Below are 24,438 nucleotides of genomic sequence, written 5' to 3'. Positions count from 1 at the left end.
ACACACACAAACAAAAATCACAGGAATACAGAAAAACACAGAAAAAAAGAAATACAAAAGTCTGATCCTATAGTTTTAGTAAATTCCTTCATCCTACCTCATCCTCATATTGCCAATTTTTCCACTAACTGCATTCATGCTTATTCTATCACTAATATAATTGCTTTCCAGACATTCTACTAGTGTTATGGGCAAATATCATAACTGAATGTACACAAAGAAAAACCCTCTTAGTGTTCTGGTACCAAAAAACAAAAGAATGCAACATTTCTCAGGAAGAAATTATACCCCTGCTGTGTTCTAAATCAGCCAACCATCATCAAGACAATCAAAATAATTTGACTAAATTAGCCAATCAAGACACCCTGCAAATCAGAGAATGTGAAAACCTGCAACAGAAAACATCATAGCTGATTATGATACTAATAATCGTGTTAAAAACCTAATGAGATGAAGAAATTGAAAGCTTGCTGGTGCAATTCTCTTTTACCTCAACATGCTGAGAACTAATTATATAGACTGTAATTAAAACAAAAACCCAAACCAAACCTTCTGAAAAACTAATAGTTGATCCACTAGCAAACAAAACTACCAATTTTTTTCAGCTTTATTGAGATATAGTTGACATATAAATTTTTTTTAAAGAAACGAACTACTTAACCATGATAACTCTTTTCAATAGTGGGCTCTTCCTTCCAAAACATTTCATTTTAAAGTGCGAGTTATTTACATAAAATCAATAAAAGTGCATCTAGGCTATTTATAGCAGAATTTTAAAAATCTCATGAAATCTTACAAACAAGAATCAAAAGGAAACTTTACAGATGCAAAACTGATTTAGAATTTCATCACAGTTTTTGGCCCTAATGCTCTTGCTTAGGTGGCAAAGGATAAGAAGAAATCCTGAAAATGTACATTTTAGTATTCTTAAAACACTTTGCTGAAAAAATATGGAAACTTCAAAAAGTATAATACTTATATTCCAGTTAAATAGCACCTTCTGCTGCATGTTTTGGAACCTGAAATGTGAGTGAAACAAACAGACTTAATACTACATGAATGCAGAGAGCTGCAGCTTTCATAGCTGCAAAAATTCAAAGCCTGTTCTTTGGCTTTCAAGGTTTCAATATTTTTTTAATATGAAGAAGATATTTATAAGAATAGGCTAATTTTTCCTCAAATGTTCTGTTATTATAGTAATGTTAAGCAGTTATTCAAATCCCATGATAGGTACTTGATTTAATTAGATGGTCTGGAAACAGACTCGACACCAAGTGTCCTTAATGCTGACAAATATTGCCAGCTCAGAACAGGCTTCATGTAGAGTCAAGAGACTAAGGTAGCAGCAGGCATTCCAGTGGGACTGTGGAGATTAAACATCAAATTTTTGGAAATGCTTATAGCCTTCACTGTATCTGAAAAAAACACCTAACAATATACCCACTCTCTAGGAACCTCTACTCTGGCCCTCATTTGCCTTGTTCTGGTTCTGAAATGGTCTGAGAGACAACTATGCAACAGTAGAGCTGCTTCATCCACACCAGCCAATGTTGTTCTTGAACCAAACTTGGTAACCTTCCTCCTCTCCTTGCCCCCTCATGTACGCTTGCTTTCTCTCTTCTATTCAATAATATAGGGATTTCACAGTGTGGAACAGGAGAGACTGCATACATCACAGTGGATTACCAAGAAGCCAGAGAGATCAAGGGATTCATCTCTAACACTCACGGAAAGCTTCCTCTTTTTCACACTACACTAACTATGGGGCAAGCACACATCAGATGACATGACAAAGGCTAAGCACCCTTCATGATGGTAAGCTACCACCAGCAGAGGAACTTACAGCAACACCATGGCAGTGAGCCCTGGATTTGTACAGCTCCTGCCAAGGGGTCCTGGCTATTGTAGATCCTGGATGGAATTCAGTAATAGTTGCCCTTGCCCCCTGTGTAACCACTAATCATTTCTAAGGGGCCTAACATAAAAATAACCCAACTCCTCTGCCATTCAATGGTTCAGAGAAAATCTAGTCTCCACCTTAATTTCTCTAAGTTCTAAAGCAACCTTTCCTACATTCATGACAAATCACGTCACTTGGTAATATAACCAATTTCCCACTTGATGTCACTATAAATAGGAACTGGACCATGATTCCTAAGAAAGACCCATAGCCGGGCTCATTTCTAAGTAGATTTTGCCTGTACATGTCCCTCTTCAACCTAAGTCCAGAAATATTAGAACAGAGAGGGAAAACATGTTTTAAAGCTATACACACACACACACACACACACACACACACACACACACTCTCTCTAGGACATGACATAGATTTAGCAGTAAGACAGGATATATTTTTTTTCTATGTATAAAACACACTAAAAAAATGCCCGTAATAATTAATTGCTTTGGCTTTTAAAAATTTTTAGTAGAGAGTTTTAATTTATCATGAAAATGCTTATTATGGGAAACCAGTTCACGTGCTATAAACATGAAGGCTCCATCTGAACAACTAGGAAAAAGGAAAACAATTTTACAAATTCAACATGATTCTCCAGAAAAATATAGTATCCCAAAGTCAGTGAAAAAATAAAAATCAGGTTAGAGTTTAAGAACCTAGCCCAATATTCTTCCCAAATCCAGGGCCTGGCTCTGGCATGTCTACCTTAGCTCTGATCAGCATCCACCGGCCACAGTATTTATTCATGTCTCTCATATTCTATCCCAAGTATCAATTTTATTCTCTAAGCTTTGGATTTTTCTTCCTAAAGCTCCAGGGTTCCCTTTAAGCTCCTCATACTTCTTCACTGTCTCCAGTTTCCTATCTAAAGTTATTGATTGATATGTATCTGTACTCTGCTTGGCTTCCTGACATCAATAACATAGGGGAGTTGTGTAGTCCACAACACTTCCTAGAGCATTTCAGAGAATCTTAGCTCTTTAGTTTGCAGGGTAGACTCTCTTGTTTCTCTATAGACTAGACCAGCGATTTTCAATCGGTGTGCCACAAGAATTTTTAAAACATGCTATTTAGTCAGGGGTACTGACCTCTTTTCCCTTAGATTGTTAAATTAAAAAATGACAATAGCCAACACTACAATAGCCGTTCGGTGTGAATAAATCAAAATTATAACCATTTTTTGTCATATCAGCAAAAAACATATTTTTTGGTGTGCCACAGAATTTTAGTAATTAGTTTATGTGTGCCATGGGATTAAAAAGGTTGAAAATTGCTGGACTAGACCAACAAGGTGAACTGTTAGAAGGAAAACGAAATGTCAAGTGCTAAAGATCTAATAAACAAAAGGGCAATAAAAGCAACCACACATAGGTCCTTAAGTTTAGAAAGTCATTTCCAGAATCCCAAATATTATCTTCATTATTGCAAATAAACAGGCCTTGAAAACTAATTTAATTATCTTAATTGATAAAACAAAATTCTTATCAGGAAAATTAAGGCTTCCTAATATCCTCTGGAATCTTAGCTATATTAGGATCAACTTATAAAGAAATATTTTTACTACAATCAGTCATTTTAGAGAATGACATCTTTATTGCAAACTGGGTTTTTGGTCTTAGTGCTATCATCATACCGATCATATGGGTATACTTTAGTTCAGATACCAGGCTAGTAACTTACTTCTTTTTTCAATAAAACTTTTAATCTCATAAATATTAAGTTAATTCAGTTAAATAGGAGAACAAGCAACTTAATGTGCAATTTTTATTTATTTCCTGCTCCTAAAATTAACATAAGACAAAAGTACCAAGTTAGGCTCGGTTAAGGCATTTTAATAATAAATGATTGTTTCTCATAATTGATAATTCTCAATAATAGAACTTGAATCCTTTTTGGAAAAAGCCAAGACCCCAAAGAGCAATTGACAGCTCTCGATTATTGATTCACTGTGTGCGTAGAAGAAATTAGCTCCTGCTTCTACAATCATGCTCATTCTTAATTATTTCTCAGAGATATACTGAGAATGTTATAGGGTAGAAAAAAACAACAACCATAGAAGAATCGAATAGTCATTATAATACTTTCTAAAAGAAGTGGGACCAAACATCAGTCCAGCCCTTCTAAATAACTCACACATATTCTATGTTTAAATAATCAATGGGAAACAGATAAAACAGTAAATAATATTTTATTATTGTTCCTTTTACTTACATGAAATCTCTGATCCACCTCATAGCTGATCTGTTTCCTAAAATCCTTTCAAATGAAAGACAGAAAGGAAAGAAATAATAAATTTAAAACCAAATTGAGTAAAAGATGAGTTAATGTTTTTCTTAAACTTATGGAAAACAGTTATTTCTCAGCATAAATTCTACGAATAAGTTTATGATTATAACTCCACTTCCTGATTTTTAAAAATTCTAGCAGCATCTTAAGAAATGTTAGACAGTACACCAATACCTTTTGTGCAACCAGGAAAGTAAGGCGGCGGATTCCATGCTCAACCAGAGTAGCTTTCTATGGAGAAACATGTAAAATAAAAGATAGATAAGATCTCCATTCATCCTAAATCTTACCCCAATTCAGTCCTCCACAGGCTCTAATTGGGCTAAACATCCTTTTTGGTTATCTATCTATGTTTTTGGCTTAGTACCTTCAAACTTGCAAATAAATAAATCTCAATCTGGATCCTGGGACTAAGTCTTATGGGATAGGTTTTATATTGATCTGGACAAAATTGAGAGAGAACTTTGTGTAGGAAAAGCAGTCATAATGAAGTCACCTAAGTTCTCTAAGGTCTGATTCACTTCAAGGTAGATTTTAGCACAATTCTACTTATAGAAATCACATTGGTGAGCATGTTCAAATGTGAAGATTAAAACTAAAACAGAAGATAAATGAAATCAGGTCATTCAGATCAGAAGAAGAAGAAAATGTCATAAAGTGGAAATTTCAGGTTCTAAATTGTTGTTTAGATTATACATAGCACCTACCGTCATATATAGCATTCCTAGAATCCAACCTAACAAATCCTGATCTTTTCATTTATTCTAGAATATGCCTCCCCCTACTTTACATGAAAGTATTTTTTAAAAAAATTCTCTTTAAAAATTGCTAAAAGCAATGTCTAATGGACTTTTAAATTTAGTGATTATTCATATTTCCACTTGGCATGGCTGAGCAGTGTATCAGAAGGCAAGAGAGACCAGCAGTTACAGGACTGTCTCATATGAGTCTTGGGCCTTTGGATCTAAGCTTTCTTCTATCTGTACTGCTCGTTTATCTCAAAAGGCAGAGACAAAGAAACAGTTTAATGAGCTAAGTAAACAGCATGATCTTAAAGGGCCCTAGCAAAGAGGGGCTACATGGCAACAAGTAGAAAAGCAATCTCACCAGTTGAATGACCTGTGAAAATATATGAGAAATACAAATAGAAAAAATATGTGGGCTTTTGCAACCTACGTCCAGACTTTCGTTTCATCAATTCCTTGCTATAACTCTAGCCAAGAGATATGTTCATAAGCCAATTCTTGATTTTCATGATACTATATATTTTTTAAATTCAAATTGGAGTCTGCTTATAAATAAGCACATTCCCAAGCCATTTCCTCCTATTGGAGAAAATTTTTATTATAGCATTTGCTTAGTAATAAAATTAATTAGCAACATAAGCAAAATATAATTGGAAAAATAAATTTCCTAATAATAAATTCCCTGGTCAAATTTACATAAATTTTGGTTTAATAACATTTAAAAATTATCTGTCCTGACATCATAACTGTTATTATAAATAACCAAGTATTGATACTACAATAAGAAAAGGAAGAAAGGGAGGGGGGAAGGGAAGACAGAATGGAGGAAGGAAGGAGTGAAGGGAGGAGTGGAGGAAGGGGTGAGTGGTGGTGGTTCTCAATCTTTCAGTGTGCCAAGGAACAGAAACATTTCTTCTGACACCACCAACAAAGAATTCCACCACAGCCAAGCCCTTCAAAGACAAGCATCAATAGCTATGTTCAGGCAAGGGAAGAAAATAACTTTAATAATGCCATGATTTAAAGTCAAAATTGTTATTGCTTTTAAAATTCCACAAGTGGCTGACAATAACAGCAGAGCAACAGGATTCTGATTACATTGTAATAATGCGGGCCTCACAGCAAGTCCACAGCTATTACCCAGCGATTAGGCGCCAGCACCTGGAGAAACTCCATTTACACTGACTGCTTCAATCTCCTCCACAAGTCATTTACAAATATATGATCCTAATTTCTCTGAGAGAAAAAAAGACATGCTGGGACTAGAAGATTATTTGGACAATTTGGATCAACCTATTTGATAGTTTAATGTGTGCTTAAAAAAAAAACTTTTTCTAAACTGCTAGGAACATGATCATGAAGTGAAAAATAAAACTAGTTATTTCAGCTTTTTTTTATTACCTTTCCTTATTTTTATTTTTACATTCTTTTCAAAACAAGGAAGTGAAAATGCCTAATATTTCTGGATAAGCACAGTACCTGATGCAGTTAACAGCTTCTCTAGGCATGGAATGTCTACCCTTACCCTTCTGAATAGCCTCGGGCAAAGACAATGGATTTCTCTGTGCCTCAGTTTTCAAATCCAGTAAAAGAAAAAGGTAGTTTCTTATTGCCAATTAATGTTATAAATTTATGTAATGAAGATGAAGAAACTGCCTCTTTAAATCAACATATCATGACATACAGCACTAAGATCTGGGGGTAATAAAAAGCCTACAGTTGAGGTCCAAACAATCAAATAAGGGCAATTAGTGCCTCAAAACCTGAGAAGAAAATTTCAGATTATCTCAGCAAATAGCAGCATCAGCAGTCATGAACAACATTAGCACTCTTCCAGCTAAGGTTTCTTTGGTCCCTGGTTTCAGGTTAATTTTATGTGTTCACAAGACAAGGGCAAAAAGAAAGGTAAATTTCTCTTCTAAAGAAAAATTCCCAGGCATGTCCCCTATTTTCACTTTTCTGTAAGTGCCTTTCTTCAGGTTGGCCACTATAATCCCAGAGCAACATGAAGTAAATGCTAGGACTCATGTTAAGCACAAAGTTACCATCTTTTCCCAGGTATCTACCATTAGCATTACATGATGTGAATGCCGATGGCATTAATTGTTTATACTGCTAAATCAAGCTTTTAAAAATCTATTCAGTTCTTTTTTTATAATAAGCACTATAGCTAGGTAGTTCCCATTCAAAGAAAACACATGGGTCTTTGTCATTAAGGACAGCTGAAGAGGACACTTTGGCATCTATCATATATTGCAATGACATGTAACTATATGCAGACTATCATTTTGAGCATGCCTACCCAGTCCCTCCAACTAAACTTGAAGCATCTTCAGGGCCAAAAGAATACATTATTTACTAAAGCACCTAGATCTGTGGCCCCGAGAGGTGGAATCAAAGCCTTAAATACTAATTTTTGCTCCATCATCTACCAGCTGGTGATCAAAGTGGGGAGGAGGGGGCTTTAATTAATCTCTCTGAGTTTGAGTTTTTCCCCAAGTGCAAAACTGGAATAATTCCTAACTAATCTAACCTCATGGGACTGTGGTGAGGTGCAAATAAAAAATTGTACACAGAAGTTCTTAATAAATAAAAAGTATTATTATTGCTAGTGAATGTATGCTGACCAATTAAAAGTTCAAGGGAGGAAAAATACATTTTAGTTAGGGCTATTCAGAGAAGTACTCATAGAAGAGGTGAAATTTGAAAAAGTCTTTAAAACAAGCAGGATTTGGAAAGAGAGAAAGAGAAACATTCCGGGTGAGGGGCAGTAGAAGAGACGAGACACAAAGACTTAGGTATTTTCACGGAACAGTGAAGGCTAGATTGTTAGCCTTCGTCAATAGGCTGATGTTAAATATCAAGTTAAGGAGGCATCCTAGAAGTAACAGAGAATCATTGCTGAGTGGGAGAATAATTTGGTAAGAGGGCATTTTGGCCATTTAATTTTGTGGTGGTGAACAAAATGGAAACTATCCGGAGGGGAAAAGTGAAGGAAGATAGGTAGATCGCAAGTAAACCTGTTGTAGTGTCTCAGGTGTGAGGTGAATAAGGTTTCAAACCAGAGAGATGGTAGAGGGAATTAAAAATCTGAAAAGAAAGGGAAGAAGGGAGGGAAAGAGACAGTACAAACAAAAAACAGACCTTGGTGACTGACCAGATACCAATAAACACATAGATTGTGGTAGAGGAGCAGCATCATGCAATGGCAAGGAAAAAGAGGAAGTCAATGATTTCTGAATGACTGGTTACTTGGGTTTTTTGTTTTTGTTTTGTTTGGGGGGAGGAGGGAGCAGATGAGGGGTCAGAAGAGGTGAAGGAAAATGATGAAAATTTAGGTTTAAACTACGAAGTTTGATGTCAGTGCGAGATATTAAGTCATACAAAATTGAAAGGAGAATGGAAGTATAACTGATACCTTTAAGGGAGGGGATAAGAGGATACAGAAGAATCCTGAGGGGATTGTGGACATAGACATGTGGAAGTAAGCCACCAAAGGAAAATAGTCAGCAGGGGATTCAAAGTTCAAGACTGGAGCTCTGGGAAAGATTTAGGATCACACTTCCCTTCCTAAAACATTTTAAATAGTTGAGGTCTGTATTTCTTGACATAAAAAGATATTCATTATATACTATTAAGTCCCTTTGGAATTTTACCCCTATAGGCAGAGAACTATGTGAAGGACATAGTCATCAACAGTGAGAGGCCTTACAAGCAGCAACTGATAAAAAGATGGGTATGATACCCAGCCAGCAGGAAAGGAGCCGTCACAGGTTTCCACCCAGCTGAGGGCTTACGTTTTGCTGGGTAAACTCTCTGAACATCGCTGCCAGCCTGTCATCCTCAATATCACAGTCAGTCTTGATAGCCACATTCAGAATGTGAATAGGTTCATCCCTGGGGACCTGTAACTCAAGAACACAAGACAAAGACATTAGGAGACTGGCTAATACAGAGGCAGAGAAAAATTATAGTACTTGGTAGAATGACTAAAAAAGAGATATACCCCACAGAACATTTTGATTTGCCCACTAGCACTCATAAGCAAATTGAAACCACCACCCAACATCCACAATGGAGATTGAATGAAGTAAAACATCCAACTTTTAAAAGATAAGGCAGCAAAGGCATTAGCTAGAAGTGGCCCCACACCTTGACTTGACATGTCCTTGAAGATCAGTCTCAATTTTGTCACCAATAAAATGGGAATGAAACCAACTGCCACATCTCTTCACAGAAGGTGAAGAAAAATGAGTGAAAGAAGCCATCTGAACATATTCCCTCATAATACATTTCCTAACAATTTATCATACAGTAAAAGTGTCAAACCACAGAAAAACAACCTGGTAGGGAAAAACAACAACTTGTTTACTGAGAAATGAATAGAAGGGATTTAATAAAAGGACAAAGTTTTAAACAAAATGCGTATTATTCCTGCTATCTAAAGTCTACCATTCCCTGAAGATTATAATAGTACCACTGTGCAAATATCCAAGCCATTACTACATAAGAATTGAAGCAACCAAAGCTGAAGTCTTTGAAACAACATTCAGAGACCCAGAAGCAGCTACAATAGATACAGCCGAGCCTATTCCACAGTATGGATTCCAAGATTAATATGTTTTAGGTCAGAATTTATATTCTACAAATTTCCAAAAATACTTGATGAAGTATATAAAATTAAATAATAAATAGTAGGGTAAAAAGATGAATTCCTGCCCTGGCCAGTTTTTCACAGTGGTTAGAGCATCAGCCCATGGACCAAAGGGTCACAGGTTCAATTCCTGGTCAAGGGCATGTTCCTTGGTTGCAGGCTGGATCCCTAACCCCGGTCAGAGTGCAAACGGGAGGCAACCAATCGATGTTTTTCTCTCACATCAATGTTTTTCTCTTCCCTCCCTCCATTATCTCTAAAAAAGAAAAAAAAAAATCAATGAAAAAAATATCCTCAGGTCAGAATTTTTTAAAAAGATGAATTCTTCCCTATAACACTCCAAAGTCAGAAAGACAGTATATACATAGTACAAGTCATGGATCTGAAGGAGCAAAGCAGTCTCCCAACGGGACAGTATACCTTGTCTTCATCGTATAGAGACGTGTGACCTGCCTCAGGGAATGTGGGGCTTTGGGGTGGGGAATCACAGAAGCAGCCCATCACTTCACCAAAGATCCTGAAAAATACCAGAGAAAAACACCCACCATGAAAATCCAAGTGGCAGAATATGAACGCTGCCATTGCCAGCTCAGTCTAAAAGAATAATCTACCCTACCCTGTGCTCAACAGTCAACTGAACGCAATCACGAGTGGCTAGAGGTGATATGCAAAATTTCACCAAGTGGCAGAAATTAGGGGGATGGATTGTTTCAACTTTAATAAAGCATATTTTTTTTTCTTTTTAATAAAGAATGAGCTAAAGCTTTTTGTTTTGCTTTTTTCATATGTAAGATATGAACACTGCTGTCATCATCAGTCTTAAAGTAACAGAAAGAGCCTGGGACTGGAGCAGTGACAGACCAATGTAATTACCCCTCCCCCTAGGGTAATGCATCAGTATACATCAAGAGATAGATGCTGAATGCATTTAATCAAAAGATGTATCGTCTCTGGTGGGCTCACTCTAGTGTTGTGTTTAATTTCTCCTGACATTTCACTCATCACAGAGCAGACAGCTTCTTCTGCTAGCTCCTAAGGAAAAGATGGTTTTTGTTTGTTTCTTTTTTTCTGACCAGGCTCATATAACAACTAGAGGCTTGTAGAGTCTGAATAAGAGGTAGAAATGGAAGGACATATACCTCTCTGAGGGCATATACAGCAAGGGCTACATCTCCTTAGCTGGCTCATGGCTCTTCTGGGGACCTTTATTCATTTGGCAGAAATCTGAGACCCCCAAAACACAGACGCCCATCGCTCCTCTTGTACATACACAGCTCCACAATGTCTTACCTGACAAAATCTTCAAAAGTCCGAAAAGAGACCATTCCACCCATCCGCTGGCATGGTGGAGTGAATGAATTGTCCAACAGCACGTCGCTGACATTAGCTACATGAGTCATGCCACAGTGGTTGAGGTTGGAGGAGAAGGACATTCTAAATGGTAATTCAACCAAGTGTGTTAGACAAGGAGGGTAGGAGCAAGGGCTGGGAGAGTAACAATAGAGAAAAGGAGCTAGGAGAAAACTCAGAAATAGGGTCAGGTTGCAGAGCAGATTTGGTTTTTTACCCAGTATGGATAAGGCTGTCTTGCTATAGTCACATTAACCCCTTCATTTGAATTCCACCACCACCACCACCCCCTCCCCCCTGCCCCATGTATACAGACACACAAACTATATTTTTACCACTCCAAAATCTCTCCAAATAAAAATCTAAGGACTGTCAGGAATTTCATGGCAGTTTTAATACAATGACATCATGGCATGTCTGATGAATAAACAGCACATAGGGGTTAAAAACCATTCTGCATCTTCCCCTTCCCTAAAACACTTCCTGTTTTAAAAGAAAGTAAGCAAGCCAAGTAAGTTGTAACTAGGCAACACTTAAGGCATTTTTCTCTAGTAACTGTAATAGATTAAGTATTCACAGATAGATATATGCATGTGCGACAACTCTAAGTCATTTGGAATGGTTTAGTAGATCATTATAAAAAACATTATTTACCATACAGAAACAAGTCACAGTCTATAAAAGGAACTTATGAAGTATTTACTTTTTTCTTTAATGGGCTGATAGACACAGCAGTCATAAGAATTATAGCTCCTCCCTTTTTGAAAGAGAGATATTTTCAACCCTAAATTGCAAAATTTCTATTTTATAGTCAGACATTTCTATACCAAGGTAAGCATACCTTCACTAAAAGCCCTTAATAAATCCCAGCAGGATATGAAAGGGCAGAGCATGGGTCTCACAGTATGTGTAAGCATGACAAACAAGTGCTAAATGGAGATGCTCGAAGAGAATTGAACTGATTTGTTCAATCTAAAAACATAATGAAGCTGTATATTCCTTGATGCACCTCAGCAGTATGCACTGATAAATAATACTGTAAAGTGTTTCTGAATGCCAAGTCAATCAGGGCAGCCTGTTAGGAAGGACCAAGCTGAAGGATGCCTCTAGGACTTGCCTGACATGTTACCGGCATACTGATCGGAAGCAAGTTCAGAGCAAGGCAATGGCACCTGACCTTCAGGGAGCTGCTCTAAAATCTCCTTAAGTGCACCACCTGCAGCATTGCAGGGGGAAGAGAGCCAGCAATGTGGACTTGAGATCTGGGTACATACTGTACTCTACTGCAAATTGTAATTATAAAAGGCAATGGAATTTTTTCATAGGATGGAAGTGCTGCTCACACAGACTATAGAGACTGACACTCTGGATTTTTATTCCCTTGGCAAATCATGACTATGAAGAAGGTACTTCGTCTTTGACAGTACTGGGGAATAGAAAGGCAGAGTGAGAGAGGAAACCATTGATACCATGAATGAAACAAACAAACAAACAAATGAAACACAGCAAGCAAGTCTTACACATGGTGCTCACTAGAAACTGGGATTCAGAGTTGTATGAACTCCGAAATGCTATCATCCTCTTTTCTAGGATCACCAAATATATTCACTAAAGGAGCAAGTTTGTGAGGCATTGTATCTTTTCTACCTGCCGGGTAGTAGACAGGAAAGATAAAAGAGTTCCAGATAACACTTAAAGGGAACTCCCTCTAAATAAGCTATCAGGCTGTGCTTGTGGCAAACATAGGGTTAAATATCATTTTTATTCAGCTGAACCCCATGGGAAATATCCACTATTCAGTTTCCCTTGGTACTATGTTCATGGGTCAGAACAGCTGAAGGCAAGCAGGAATGAACCAAGCCCACTCTCCAAGGGTAGGCAAGAGGACCAAACAAACGCACTCCCTTTCTTCTCCCATCTAAATTGGATGCTAAAAGCTTTAACGAGTTTTGATTGCTTAATATTTAAAGGGAGAGGGACAAAATAAACATAAGCCTATAAATATTTCAATGTATAAGTGATCATGTACAAAGAGCTTGCCACCAACCTATTATTGCTTTAGCATTTTGTGGATTAAATTCCAATCAGAATTGCTTTCCTCTCAAACTTGCATTGTGTTGCCTTGCTTGGCTCAGAAGCAGGAGGAACTCAAAAGTACTAAAATATCAGTGTGTTATATTGGCCTAGAAACCTCTTCCCAGGGCTATACACATCAAAACTTAAATATACTATTCCAATGTGACTCTTATTATAGGTCTGAAATAAAACTTGACTTTCACATCATTATTATCATTTTAGGGAAAAAAAAGCAAACAAATTTATAAAACATGAGATCAGCTATTTTTGAATTTGCATTCCTCTAAAACGAGAAGCAAATAAGAGAAACTCAAAATTGAAAAAATTAGGATAGTGGTAACCTTAAGGGGTTCTCCTATGAAAGCCCCAACTAGACATATAACTTAGAAAAAGAAAAAAAAGATGTTTATAGCAAAGATGAACATTGAGCAGACAACTCCCCTCTCATACAGTTGACGAGAGCTTTTCTATACTGAGGCTTTTCAAGTATTGCCTTTTGAATAGCTGAAGAAGAGCTGAAGACATGTTTTCCAAATAGAATAACTTAGCACATCTAAAGGGGAGCTCAGGATGGACTCCCCGGCAGAAGATAACATATTAGCCTGTCCAGTATAGGGCTATTTTTTCCCCTGATTTCACTATTCTAAGTTTACAAAAAGGGTGTTTTTAATTGTAAATGAAAAAAACTAAACATACGGTACCTGTTTAGCGTGGGGATGTTCCCTCTGTAATTAAACAACCACAGTTAGTTACTTATAGGTTAGTAAAAGCCATAATAAAAGAACTGTCAGAGCAGATACACACCAGTCGTGAGGAGCTCCAATTTGGCAGCTCTGGCATTCAGCAGACATAAGTGCTCATTACCCTTCCACCTCCAGGGTGCCTCCAAAGAGGCATGCCTCCTGACCTACCTCACCAAGCAGCCGTTGATGGAAACGGTCGAATATATTTACCATGGTTTTTTTTATAGCTCTATTACAAAAAAAATAATGCAGAGTAGTGATAAAACACAGGCTCATGAAAATTAATTTAAGTTATATGATATGGTATATTAAGCTTCAATATAAAATAGAATTCTTGACAAGATTCTTAGAGAATCTTCTTTCTTGTTCCTACTTTACTAAAAATGTAATAAGGAGGTCCAGAGAAGTTGATTCTATAGCCCCTCCTACATTAATTGCTTTTGAAGAGTATGTTATGAACCTACAAACTCTCCTCCAAAGAAAAGGAGCCAATGAGTTACCAAGCTGCCTTTCAAGTCTCTTCCACCATCATCTTCCTCCCATAGATCTGGGTGGAATAGTGGTGGTAGGTGGTGGGTGGTGTTAGGTGCTGGGTGTTGGTGATGGATGGTGGTGGTGGATAGTGGTGGGTGGTGGTGACAGAGGTTGGAAAGGAGGGTACTTTGTAGTACAGGGGCTTTAAGGAAGTAAAAATCAAGTAGGATTATAATGATAAATAATTCTATGGCTAGCGGGATATAATACGTAAAAATTAACACTTTTTAAATTATCATTTATATATTTTGTTTAGAGTAATAATGACTTTTTTAAATTGCTGTAAACTTAAAAACTCTAGGCCTCTCATAAATAAAACCTTACCTAAATTTGGCTAACCTTAGTTTTTCCCAATAAAGAATGTGCCAAAATCATGAAAGAAAGACTAGGGTAATTATGGAAACTGCAAAGCAAGTCTCTTATTTTCTCTTTGGTCTTTGCTACCAAATTTTTTTGTTTCTTAAAATGATGTCAGGCATTTCCTCAACATAAAGAGAAAAAACCCCACACCAACTAAAACCTCTTATTTCCAATGTTAAAAGGGCAAAGTTATACTTACCACCCACAATTTAGGAGGACTGTAAGGGGGTTGATTGGTTGATATCTTAACCTTCTAACATTCTTTTATCAGCATTTAATCATTGTTGGGGTTTTCTGGCACACAGAGGACTTAATGGACAGAACGTAGTGGGTGGTGCTGATGATATGTGGGAAGGAGGAGAGAGGGAGGAAAATGATGCACTTTCCATGGCATTGAAAGGAGCAGAACAGACTGAGCTGGCCACATAAATAAAAAGCTGTGACATATCACTGCACACAAACTGTATACCTCATGTGATTTGTGAGTAGCAATGCTCTCTGCATCAAACCTGTATCACAGAGTGAATTCCTACGATAGCAAGAGCAACCTCTGAGTGCAAAAACCTGCACCTTTGCTGTGTGGATTCTTTGAGCCTCTCACTCAGGGGAATGGGTTTCATTTTACAAGACACCCTTAGTTATAATGCACTGGGCCCTCAACAACAAACATGAAGTATGCATAGGTTCTAGAGCAGAGGGAGGTAAAACTAAGAAAACTAAATGTAGACACTAATGAGAACACAGAAAAGTCTTCCTTTTAAGATATAAAGGATTCTAAAGAAAGGAGTCACTTGTACAGTCCCTTCCCACGAACCTCACTCAGGTCAGAGAGAAGGACCCTACAACCAAAGCAATCTCAGGCTCCATCTATCCAGGTTTCTGGAATTTAGAAACCAGTATAATCTCTCTCAACTGTTAACCAGTTTCTTAAACTAATAAAATGGTCTCACTGCTTCTGTAGCTGCACTTTAATCCCTTAGGGAATTTTCACAGGACGACGGCCAAGTTTTCAGCAGAAAAGGGCCTGAATTGAAAACACCACCACCAACAAAAAGCCAGTCCTTCTCCATAGCAATTCTCAGGCTCTCATAGGGAGCCCCCTGCTGCTTTGTTATATAAATTGTGTACCATCTACACAGTATGGGGTATGAACAAAACTCCCAACATCTCCAGTTTTTAAAGGAATGGCATCAAATCAATCATGTAAGAGGTAAGTTTAGAGGCAGCTTTTCCTTTTTGGTACAATAAGAATCTGTGCGGCTGGAGAGAAGGAAGGATAAATTCTCTATTACAAGGTAAATACTTAGCCATATCCATATGATCATTTACGTATTTTGTTACCCTATCAGGGGTTATTTGATCAATTTAAGAATATGACCAATGTGGCATACTGTACAGTACTGTGATACACTAGGAAGCTAGATGCATCATCTGCACAAAAACAATCAAGGAAGAGATTGTATGAGTCAACTCTTCCATTTATGTAGCTAAAAATATAAAATAAAATCTACCACATTCACTGCATACCCATGATGCAGAAATAATCTAACTGCTCAATCTCTGATAGGCAATCAACTGCATTTTCAAATACATAGGATATAAATTCACCTCTCATAAGACATTTGCTGTTTAGGCTATTCACTTATGATGAATCTTCATTCACAATGTTTTGATAACTATTAGAATCATTTTCCTTCCAGTAGAACAGCTCCATTTTATAGATGTGATAACTGAGAAACCAAAGGGGATGCATTCTAAGGACACTGTTCAATAGGCTTGTCATAAACCAGAATCTAAACCGGGCAATTTCTCATCTCAGTTTCTGAGGCTAGCATTCCACATCAATATAGAATAAATTTAAAGAAGGACAAGAGAAATCCGTTGAATTCTGAGGTTCTTGGCATTAAGTCACCTCTGATTTTATTGATCTGTCTGCCTAGAATGGCTGGAGAGCCTGCTTCAATATGAATGCAAAGTCAGAGTTGCTGCCTGCTAGCTGAACCCTCTTTATTTAAGGAACACTGACTTCTCTGGCAGTCACAAGTTCTCTGAGCCTTTTGCCATCCCTTCCAGCTGAATTTCATTTTGCTTGATTCTAGCTGGCCCTGCATAAATTTCTTATCATATAAAAATGCTCCTGATTCTTCTGCCTTCTAACATGAAGGTGGGGAGGAAGACCCTATATGAAAATGATGGGGATGCATGCAAACAAGCAGTGGTTACATCAAGCTGTGACTGAGAGCCATATAGGGCAAATCTTTTGAAATCAGGCAGCAAAGCAGAATCAGAAGAGGTCGGCTGAATAACCTACTAGCAGTTGCTAACAGCAGTACCATAGGAGAAAGAGCAATTTGACTGGCTGTGACCAGTGGTGGTCTCCTTGCGTGACTATATTTCTGCAGGAGAATCCAAATCAAGAGCTTTAAAACACATCTGAACCATGTACTTCAATTGGCATCTCCCCACCACCCCCTCGCAGTTGAGATGCCCTGATTCCAATGTAGAGCTTTAGTTTACAATAAAATGATCATTGATTCATTCATTTGCAGCCTCTTTAAAGCCCTTCTTTGCTCTGCTGGAAGATTTTGCTCTTTCTGAAACAAGTATGCCAACAGAGCTGCAGCATATTACTGCTGCCTGCTGTATAATTAGCTACAAACCCACCGCACAAAACTATAGGGATTTACAGGTGCCCTGGATTCTGCTTTTCTTTCCCCCTGGAATCAGCTAGTCTTCCTTGACAAGAAGGGACCTTGGGCTACTCTAATGATATATTGAGAGTTTTAAACTCAACTCTCCAATCTTACAAGTCTAGAGTGCCAAAATAACACAGCAGAGACCAGCAGCTGAGCCATGGATACAGGAAAGCACTTTGGTAAGCACTTAAACCTGCTGAGCATCTTCTCTTCTCCCAGATGCTTGCATCTTATCAGCACACTACCCTGAATGAAGCAAGCACTGTAGGATTTTATTTATTTATAGCTCATTCTGTCCTGCTAACGACAACCCAGTGCTCATGCTGCTTAAAAAAAAAATGCTACAAGTTGGGTGATTTTGGAGTGTCTCAATATGATCCAAAGAAGGACTTAATCTCTGGGTGTCAAGGATTATCAGAATTCTTGAAAATGGCAGCAGTCTGCAGATTAGTCACACGGAAGGCTTCTGATTCCTGAACTTCCTCACAACCGTCTTCATAAAAACAAGGTCCAGAGGCCACTCACTGACAGCTAAACATTGAAGGTGCCAAGCAGCCTACTAGTAAACTTAGTCATGACTAAAACATGTGCTATCAGGTGAAAATACAGCCGAACTCTTCTGGATGTGAGACATGAAAAAAAGGAAAGTGCTTGAATTAAAACATTATAATAAAGAAGGCCAAATTCACAAGGAGCAAATAACAGAGAAGGTACAATATAACTTGACGTAACTAAAGCATGGATTTCCACCTAAGAAATAGGTGGAAATAAACACCAATAGGTCCTCCCCCATTACATATGTATAGAAACATATAAAATATACTTTTTTTTTTGATATAGCAAAGTTGGAAATTTATTAAAGAACAAATACAGATTCCCATGTAGGGAGGGGGAAGAGTCCCACAGAACGGACTCGCACATGGGGAGGGGGAAAGGGTCCCCACAAAATATGCTTTCATCTCCTGCATCAATTTGATGCTTATTTGAATTACAGATAAAGTTTTTAAAAAATGAACTATGTTTGTTAATGTGTATTATTCATGAAAATCATTTGGAGTTATAAATTCTGAACTCCCCGACTGTCATAATATGTACAGCCATATGCATAGCCACAGAGTTTATGGGATAATGTACTTTACATATGTATGTATAAATATAGCCATATTTTAGAAGATCAAATACATAGGCTGACTAAACAACTTATCTGTTTCCAGATTACTCACAGTAATTTAATATGCCCAAAGCTAAGTGAAATCCTGAATGTCAAATGATTCAATGAATTGTCCAAAGTAAAAACATTCAGGACGCTGATTTAGTGTAACAAGCTTCTCCATCACTAATCTAGTGAGTGATAAACTCGGGTTTCAGAATGGGGGAAAAAGACAAACACACACACCTCAGGCTCTAAACCAAGCCTAACTGGAGAAGAAGGAGAAAAAGAAATGCTTAATAATATAGTCTGAGCTCTGGGATTAATCCATGTAAAACACTGGTGGAACTCACCAAAGAGCTGGGCTGATGGAATCTTAGGCAAGAGAATCAAGTCCTGAAAGTCTGGGTAATAATAAAATGTTCTCTTAGTATAGAGCAGCAGCCATCCAGACTATTCCTGCACCAAGAAAATGACTGAAGAAACTCATTCACTTCTCTAAAAACCATGTGCTAACTGGTTACAAATCATTGTTAAAAAAAGAAAAAAGCAAAAAAATCCCCTCCCCTCAAAGAAATTCATATACAGTAGGACATAGCCTTTAAATGCTAAGAAGATAAAGAAAGAAAAACACACACATGCCACATGTGTATAGGTTTCCCATTGTGCTTAAGTCAGGAAAATCTCTACAGCTGCTGCTATTCAAGTGAAGGAAGTTTAAGAAGAAAAGGGTTATATTTATACCAGGAGCTTCTCTGAGTGAAGCTCTAATAACTGGATCCTCTAGTCTAGTGAATAAGACATGGGAATATCAAATAAATTGCAACTATAGTTCCCAGAAAAAAACTTGGGAGTCTTGGGTAGAAAATCAAGAAGAAGATAACATACCTTGACTGAAGCCTATCTGGCAAGAAAGATGCAAAAAGTCATTGAGATTATCCATAGTTTTCAATTAGCAATAATTGCTCTTTGGATAAACTTCATTGGCTATGATACTGCCACTGCACAAAGCTTGAGACTAGAAATAAACTGTTTAGTCATCTGCTCCTTTTTAAAAAAAAATATTGAGAGCGGTATTAGAAAAAAACAGTCAAATTATACTGAAACACAGAGTAACTAAATGTCAAGAAAAAGTTTCAGTCAATCAAAATGAATAAGTGCGAGAGATCTATTGTGCAACATTGTACCTACAGTCAATATTGTGCACTTAAAATTTTGTTATGAGAGAATATCTCATGTTGAGTTCTTTCCACAGTAAAATAAAATAAAAAAATCAAAGTTTTTAAAATATTTCAAGCAATACAAAGCCCTATAATGAATTTAAACAAAAAAAGGATCAAACATGTTGGCTACCCAATAACTGCATAAGTGTGCTAAAAAAAAAGGGGAACAGTCAATATTGTGCACTTAAAATTTTGTTATGAGAGAATATCTCATGTTGAGTTCTTTCCACAGTAAAATAAAATAAAAAAATCAAAGTTTTTAAAATATTTCAAGCAATACAAAGCCCTATAATGAATTTAAACAAAAAAAGGATCAAACATGTTGGCTACCCAATAACTGCATAAGTGTGCTAAAAAAAAGGGGGGGGGTGTCTTCTCCCTTCCTAGAGGCTGCTCTGCTTATTTGCAATGGAAATCACTTGTGTTTTGCCTACTTCCTTTAAAATCAAAACGTGTTCTAATGGGACAGGGGTCTTCAACCCAAACAGTATCAAAGACATTTTCCTGAAAAAAATACTCTGCTGTTGTCAGTTTGCAGACAGAAAGCCATGTTTCATCCCAACCCATGAGGGCTAAATCACTAGTCAAAAACAAACTGCAGGAACAGAATTTCACCAGGTGACCTTAAACACAACAGGAGACTGCAGTTTTGTGTTGATAATACACCTCAGAAAGATATTCACTTCTAAGGACTTGCTGTACACATTTAGTCTAATTCAACTAAATGAATGACTAGGAAGTGAAAACCAAGTGCCAATGAAGAAAATGCAAAAATTGGTTAAAGAAGGTATCTATTTCCTTCCCCAAGAATTTTTGGTTTGTCAAGCCCAATTGGGAAAAATATTATAAACTTCTGTTTTGCATTGATAAGTAAAATATGAATATTTATATGCCTAGTCTCTGTTCTCATTGAATATTTTTTTTAAAACATGCATTAAATGTCATAGAAGGATATCTATAATATCAGATGTGGATAACTCCTGTAACTACTAAGAACAAGCAACATAAAAATAAAAGGTTGTGCCAGTCGATGTCTTTCTCTCACCTCTCTCTCTCTCTCTTTCCTCCCCCCTTCTCCCTCCCAGTAAAAGCAAATTTTTAACTCCATGTTAAGCATGTACTAATCTGAAGTAAACATGAACTCTTTCATCCCCATAACTTGAGCATTTAAAAAAACATATATTGTATACCCATGTTGATAGTAGCATTATTCACAACAGCCAAAAGGTGGAAGCAACCCAAGTGTCCATTAACTAATGAATAGATAAACAAAATGAGGTCTACACACACAATGGAATATTATTCAGATTTAAAAAGGAAGGCAATCCTATCACATGCTTCAATAATGAGGAACCTTGAGGACATTATGCTAAGCTACACAGGATAGGACAGACACTATATTCAATTTATATGAGGTACCTGGAGCAATTTCATAGTGACAGTATCTAGAATGGTGGTGGGCAGGGGCTGAAGAGTGAGGGATGGGGAGTTACTGTTTCATGGACACAAATTTCAGTCCTGCAAATGAAAAAGTTCTGGAGCTGGGTGATGGTCACACATTTACATTTAATTTAATTTTTACATTAAAATATGATTGAAATGGTAAAATTTATATGTATATTTTACCACAATTAAAAAATGTGTATAGCCAGTCAGAGAAAGACAAATACTGTACGATCTCACTACTATGTGGAGTATAAGGAATAAATAAACCGATGAACAAAATGAAAAAAAAAAAAGTTGTGGGGGTTTTGTAATTCCTCCAAGAGGTACTGTTATTAACATAAAACGAGAACTTAGTATGACAGTCCTAATTAATTTCTGAATAAGTGTTGAGCTGTCCATGTGGCTAGAAAACTTGAAATATGGGTAGCCTGTATCAAAAAATGCAAAATGCTGTAAGTATAAAGTATACATAAATATCAGACTTAGTATGAAGAATGAAAGATATCTCTTTAATAATTTTTTATTACATATTGAAATAGTATTTTGAATATAACGGGTTAAGTAAAATGTTGTTAAAAGTAATTTTATCTGTTTCTTAGTACCCTTTTAAATGTGGCCAATAGAAAATTTTAAATTACATATGTGGTTTGCATTATATAGTAACCACTCCTTATCTGCAGTTTCATTTTCTGTGGTTTCAGTTGCCCATGGTCAACCAAGGTCTGAAAATAATAAATGAAAAATTTCAGAAATAAACAATTCCTAAGTTTTGAATCGTGTGGCATTCTGAGTACCTTACTTCATCTCATCATCACAAGAAGGGTGAGTAGAGCACAGTTAAGATATTTTGAGAGAGCCGAAATCGGTTTGGCTCAGTGGATAGAGCGTTGGCCTGTGGACTGAGGGGTCCCGGGTTCGATTCCGGTCAAGGGCCAGTTAAGATATTTTGAGAGAAAGACTATATTCACATAACTTTTATTACAGTATCTATATATATAAAAGCCAAGTGACCAGAACGACCAGTCGCTGTGACACGCACTGTGGCTGGCCAATCGGCCCGACTGGGGACAGGGCCAGCCAGCCAACCTCCCGTGGCCCCTCCCCCTGCTGGCTGGCCCGGCCCCAATCGGCCTCCATCAGCCCCAATTGGGGTGGGCTGGCCGGACCCCACCCGTGCACAAATTCATGCACCCAGCCTCTAGTGTTACTATAACTGTTCTATTTTATTATTAGTTATTGTTAATCTCTTCTGTGCCTAAATGAGGAATTAAACTTTATCAGAAGTATGTATAGGAAAAAACAGTATATATACAATAGGGTTCGGTACTATCTGTGGTTTTAGGCATCCACTGGGGGTCTTGGAATGTATCCTCCATAGATAAGGCAATTACTGTATTTCTGTTGGACAGTACTGGTCTAGCAGTAGTGATTCTCAATTTCAGTTTTTCATCATAATTATCAAAACTTTTCCAAAAAGTGGTACCCCTGGACTCTGTTTCAAAATGAATCAGAATTGTGGGAGTCAGGACCCCAATATATATTTATAACACTTCCTAGATAAGTCTGAGAATCTTTAACTTAGAGGTTAGTGGACATAGTCGTGTCCTTGAGCCTTATAGGACTGGAGTGGAATGGACACTGGTAAATAGTCTCCAGTAACTTATTTCTGTAGAATAAGAAACAATGTGTTTACTACCTGCTTGCTTAAAATAGAACAGAATAGAAAAGAATAACAGTACTAGAGTTATAAAAAAAAGTTGAAACTTGGCTCAAAACTAAGAGACCCTAGAATTCTTTTGTAAGGTAAGCAGGCCCATTATATAATAAAGAATTTGACTGGCCTTTATCCCTGGTTCCTGAAAGAGAGGCTAAATCCTGGGAATTTCTCAAGTAATAGAACTGTCTTTATTATTCAAGAACCCCTTGGATCACACCTGAATTTATGCTGAGAGATAAAATAACTCAGGACAGGGGCTGCTCACTAGAAAGACCAACCATGTGATCAGAGGTGTGCCCACTGTACCTCTGTAGAAGGGAGAGGGGCTGTAGGTTGAGTTTAATCATGTGGCCGCCCTGACCGGTTTGGCTCAGTGGATAGAGCGTCGGCCTTCGGACTGAAGAGTCCCAGCTTCGATTCCGGTCGAGGGCGTGTACCTTGGTTGCGGGCACATCCCCAGTGGGGGGTGTGCAGGAGGCAGCTGATCCATGTTTCTCTCTCATCGATGTTTCTAACTCTCTATCCCTCTCCCTTCCTCTCTGTAAAAAATCAATAAAATAAAAAAATTTAAAAAATCATGTGGCCTATGATTCAATCAATCATGCTATTGTAATGAAACCCTGATAAAAATTCTGGACACTGAAACTCAGTGGAACTTCTTGGTTGGTGAACACATTGATGTGATGGGAGGATGACATGCACAGGGAAAGAAAACAGAGCAGCTCTGTGTCCAGGACCCACCCAGATCTTACTCAACATGTCTCTTCATTTGGCTGATCCTGACCTGTATCCTTTATAATAAAACTAGAGGCCCGATGCACAAAATTCGTGCAAGAGTAGGCCTTCCTGCCCTAGCTGGTTTGGCTCAGTGGATAGAGCGTTGGCCTGCGGATTGAAGGGTCCCAGGTTCGATTCAGGCCAAGGGCACATGCCTGGGTTGCGGGCTCGATCCCCAGTGGGGGACCTGCTGGAGGCAGCCAATCAATGATTCTCATCATTGATGTTTCTCTCTCTCTCCCCTTCTCCCTTTCTCTCTGAAATCAATAAAGAAATATATTTTTTTAAAAAGAGTAGGCCTTTCTTTCCCCGGCTGCTGGCAATGGCTTCCCTCCAGCACCCGGGACCCAGGCTTCCCTCCCAACTGCCGGTTGGTTGCAGCCACAGTAGCTTTCCTCGGCCCTCGCAGCCCCGGCTTCATCCAGAAGGTCGTCCGGAAGGACATCTGGTGTAATTAACATATTATGCTTTTATTATTATTACTAGAGGCCCGGTGCACAAAAATTTGTGCACGCGGGGGGGACCCTCAGCCCGCCCTGCGCCCATTTGCAGTCCAGGACCCCTTGGGGGATGTCCACCTGTCGACTTAGGCCCACTCCCCGGGGGATCAGGCCTAAGCTTGCAGTCAGACATCCTTCTGGCAGCCAGGGAGCCCTTGGGGGATGTCCGACTAAAGGCTTAGGCCCTCAAGGGAGCTGTGATGAGGAAGCTGGGGTGACAGAG

General features: G+C 37.9%; 1 protein-coding gene across 1 annotated transcript in view; it reads right to left on the bottom strand.

The window, feature by feature from the left end:
* The window catches only part of ACACA (acetyl-CoA carboxylase alpha), a 208,006-nt gene that overhangs the window by 97,999 nt on the left and 85,569 nt on the right, over positions 1 to 24,438 (bottom strand). Inside the window, exons 30-35 of the mRNA XM_005858538.2 lie at positions 13,771 to 13,794; positions 10,934 to 11,077; positions 10,064 to 10,160; positions 8,787 to 8,894; positions 4,418 to 4,474; positions 4,169 to 4,213 (exon numbers count right to left, since the gene is read on the bottom strand). Coding sequence (XP_005858600.2) covers positions 4,169 to 4,213; positions 4,418 to 4,474; positions 8,787 to 8,894; positions 10,064 to 10,160; positions 10,934 to 11,077; positions 13,771 to 13,794 — 475 coding nt within the window. The remainder of the gene's footprint in view (positions 1 to 4,168; positions 4,214 to 4,417; positions 4,475 to 8,786; positions 8,895 to 10,063; positions 10,161 to 10,933; positions 11,078 to 13,770; positions 13,795 to 24,438) is intronic.

Source organism: Myotis brandtii, unplaced genomic scaffold (genome assembly GCF_000412655.1).
Source record: "Myotis brandtii unplaced genomic scaffold, ASM41265v1 scaffold120, whole genome shotgun sequence".
NCBI classification, from domain to species: Eukaryota; Metazoa; Chordata; class Mammalia; order Chiroptera; family Vespertilionidae; genus Myotis; species Myotis brandtii.
This window is presented reverse-complemented; position numbering and strand designations above follow the sequence as displayed.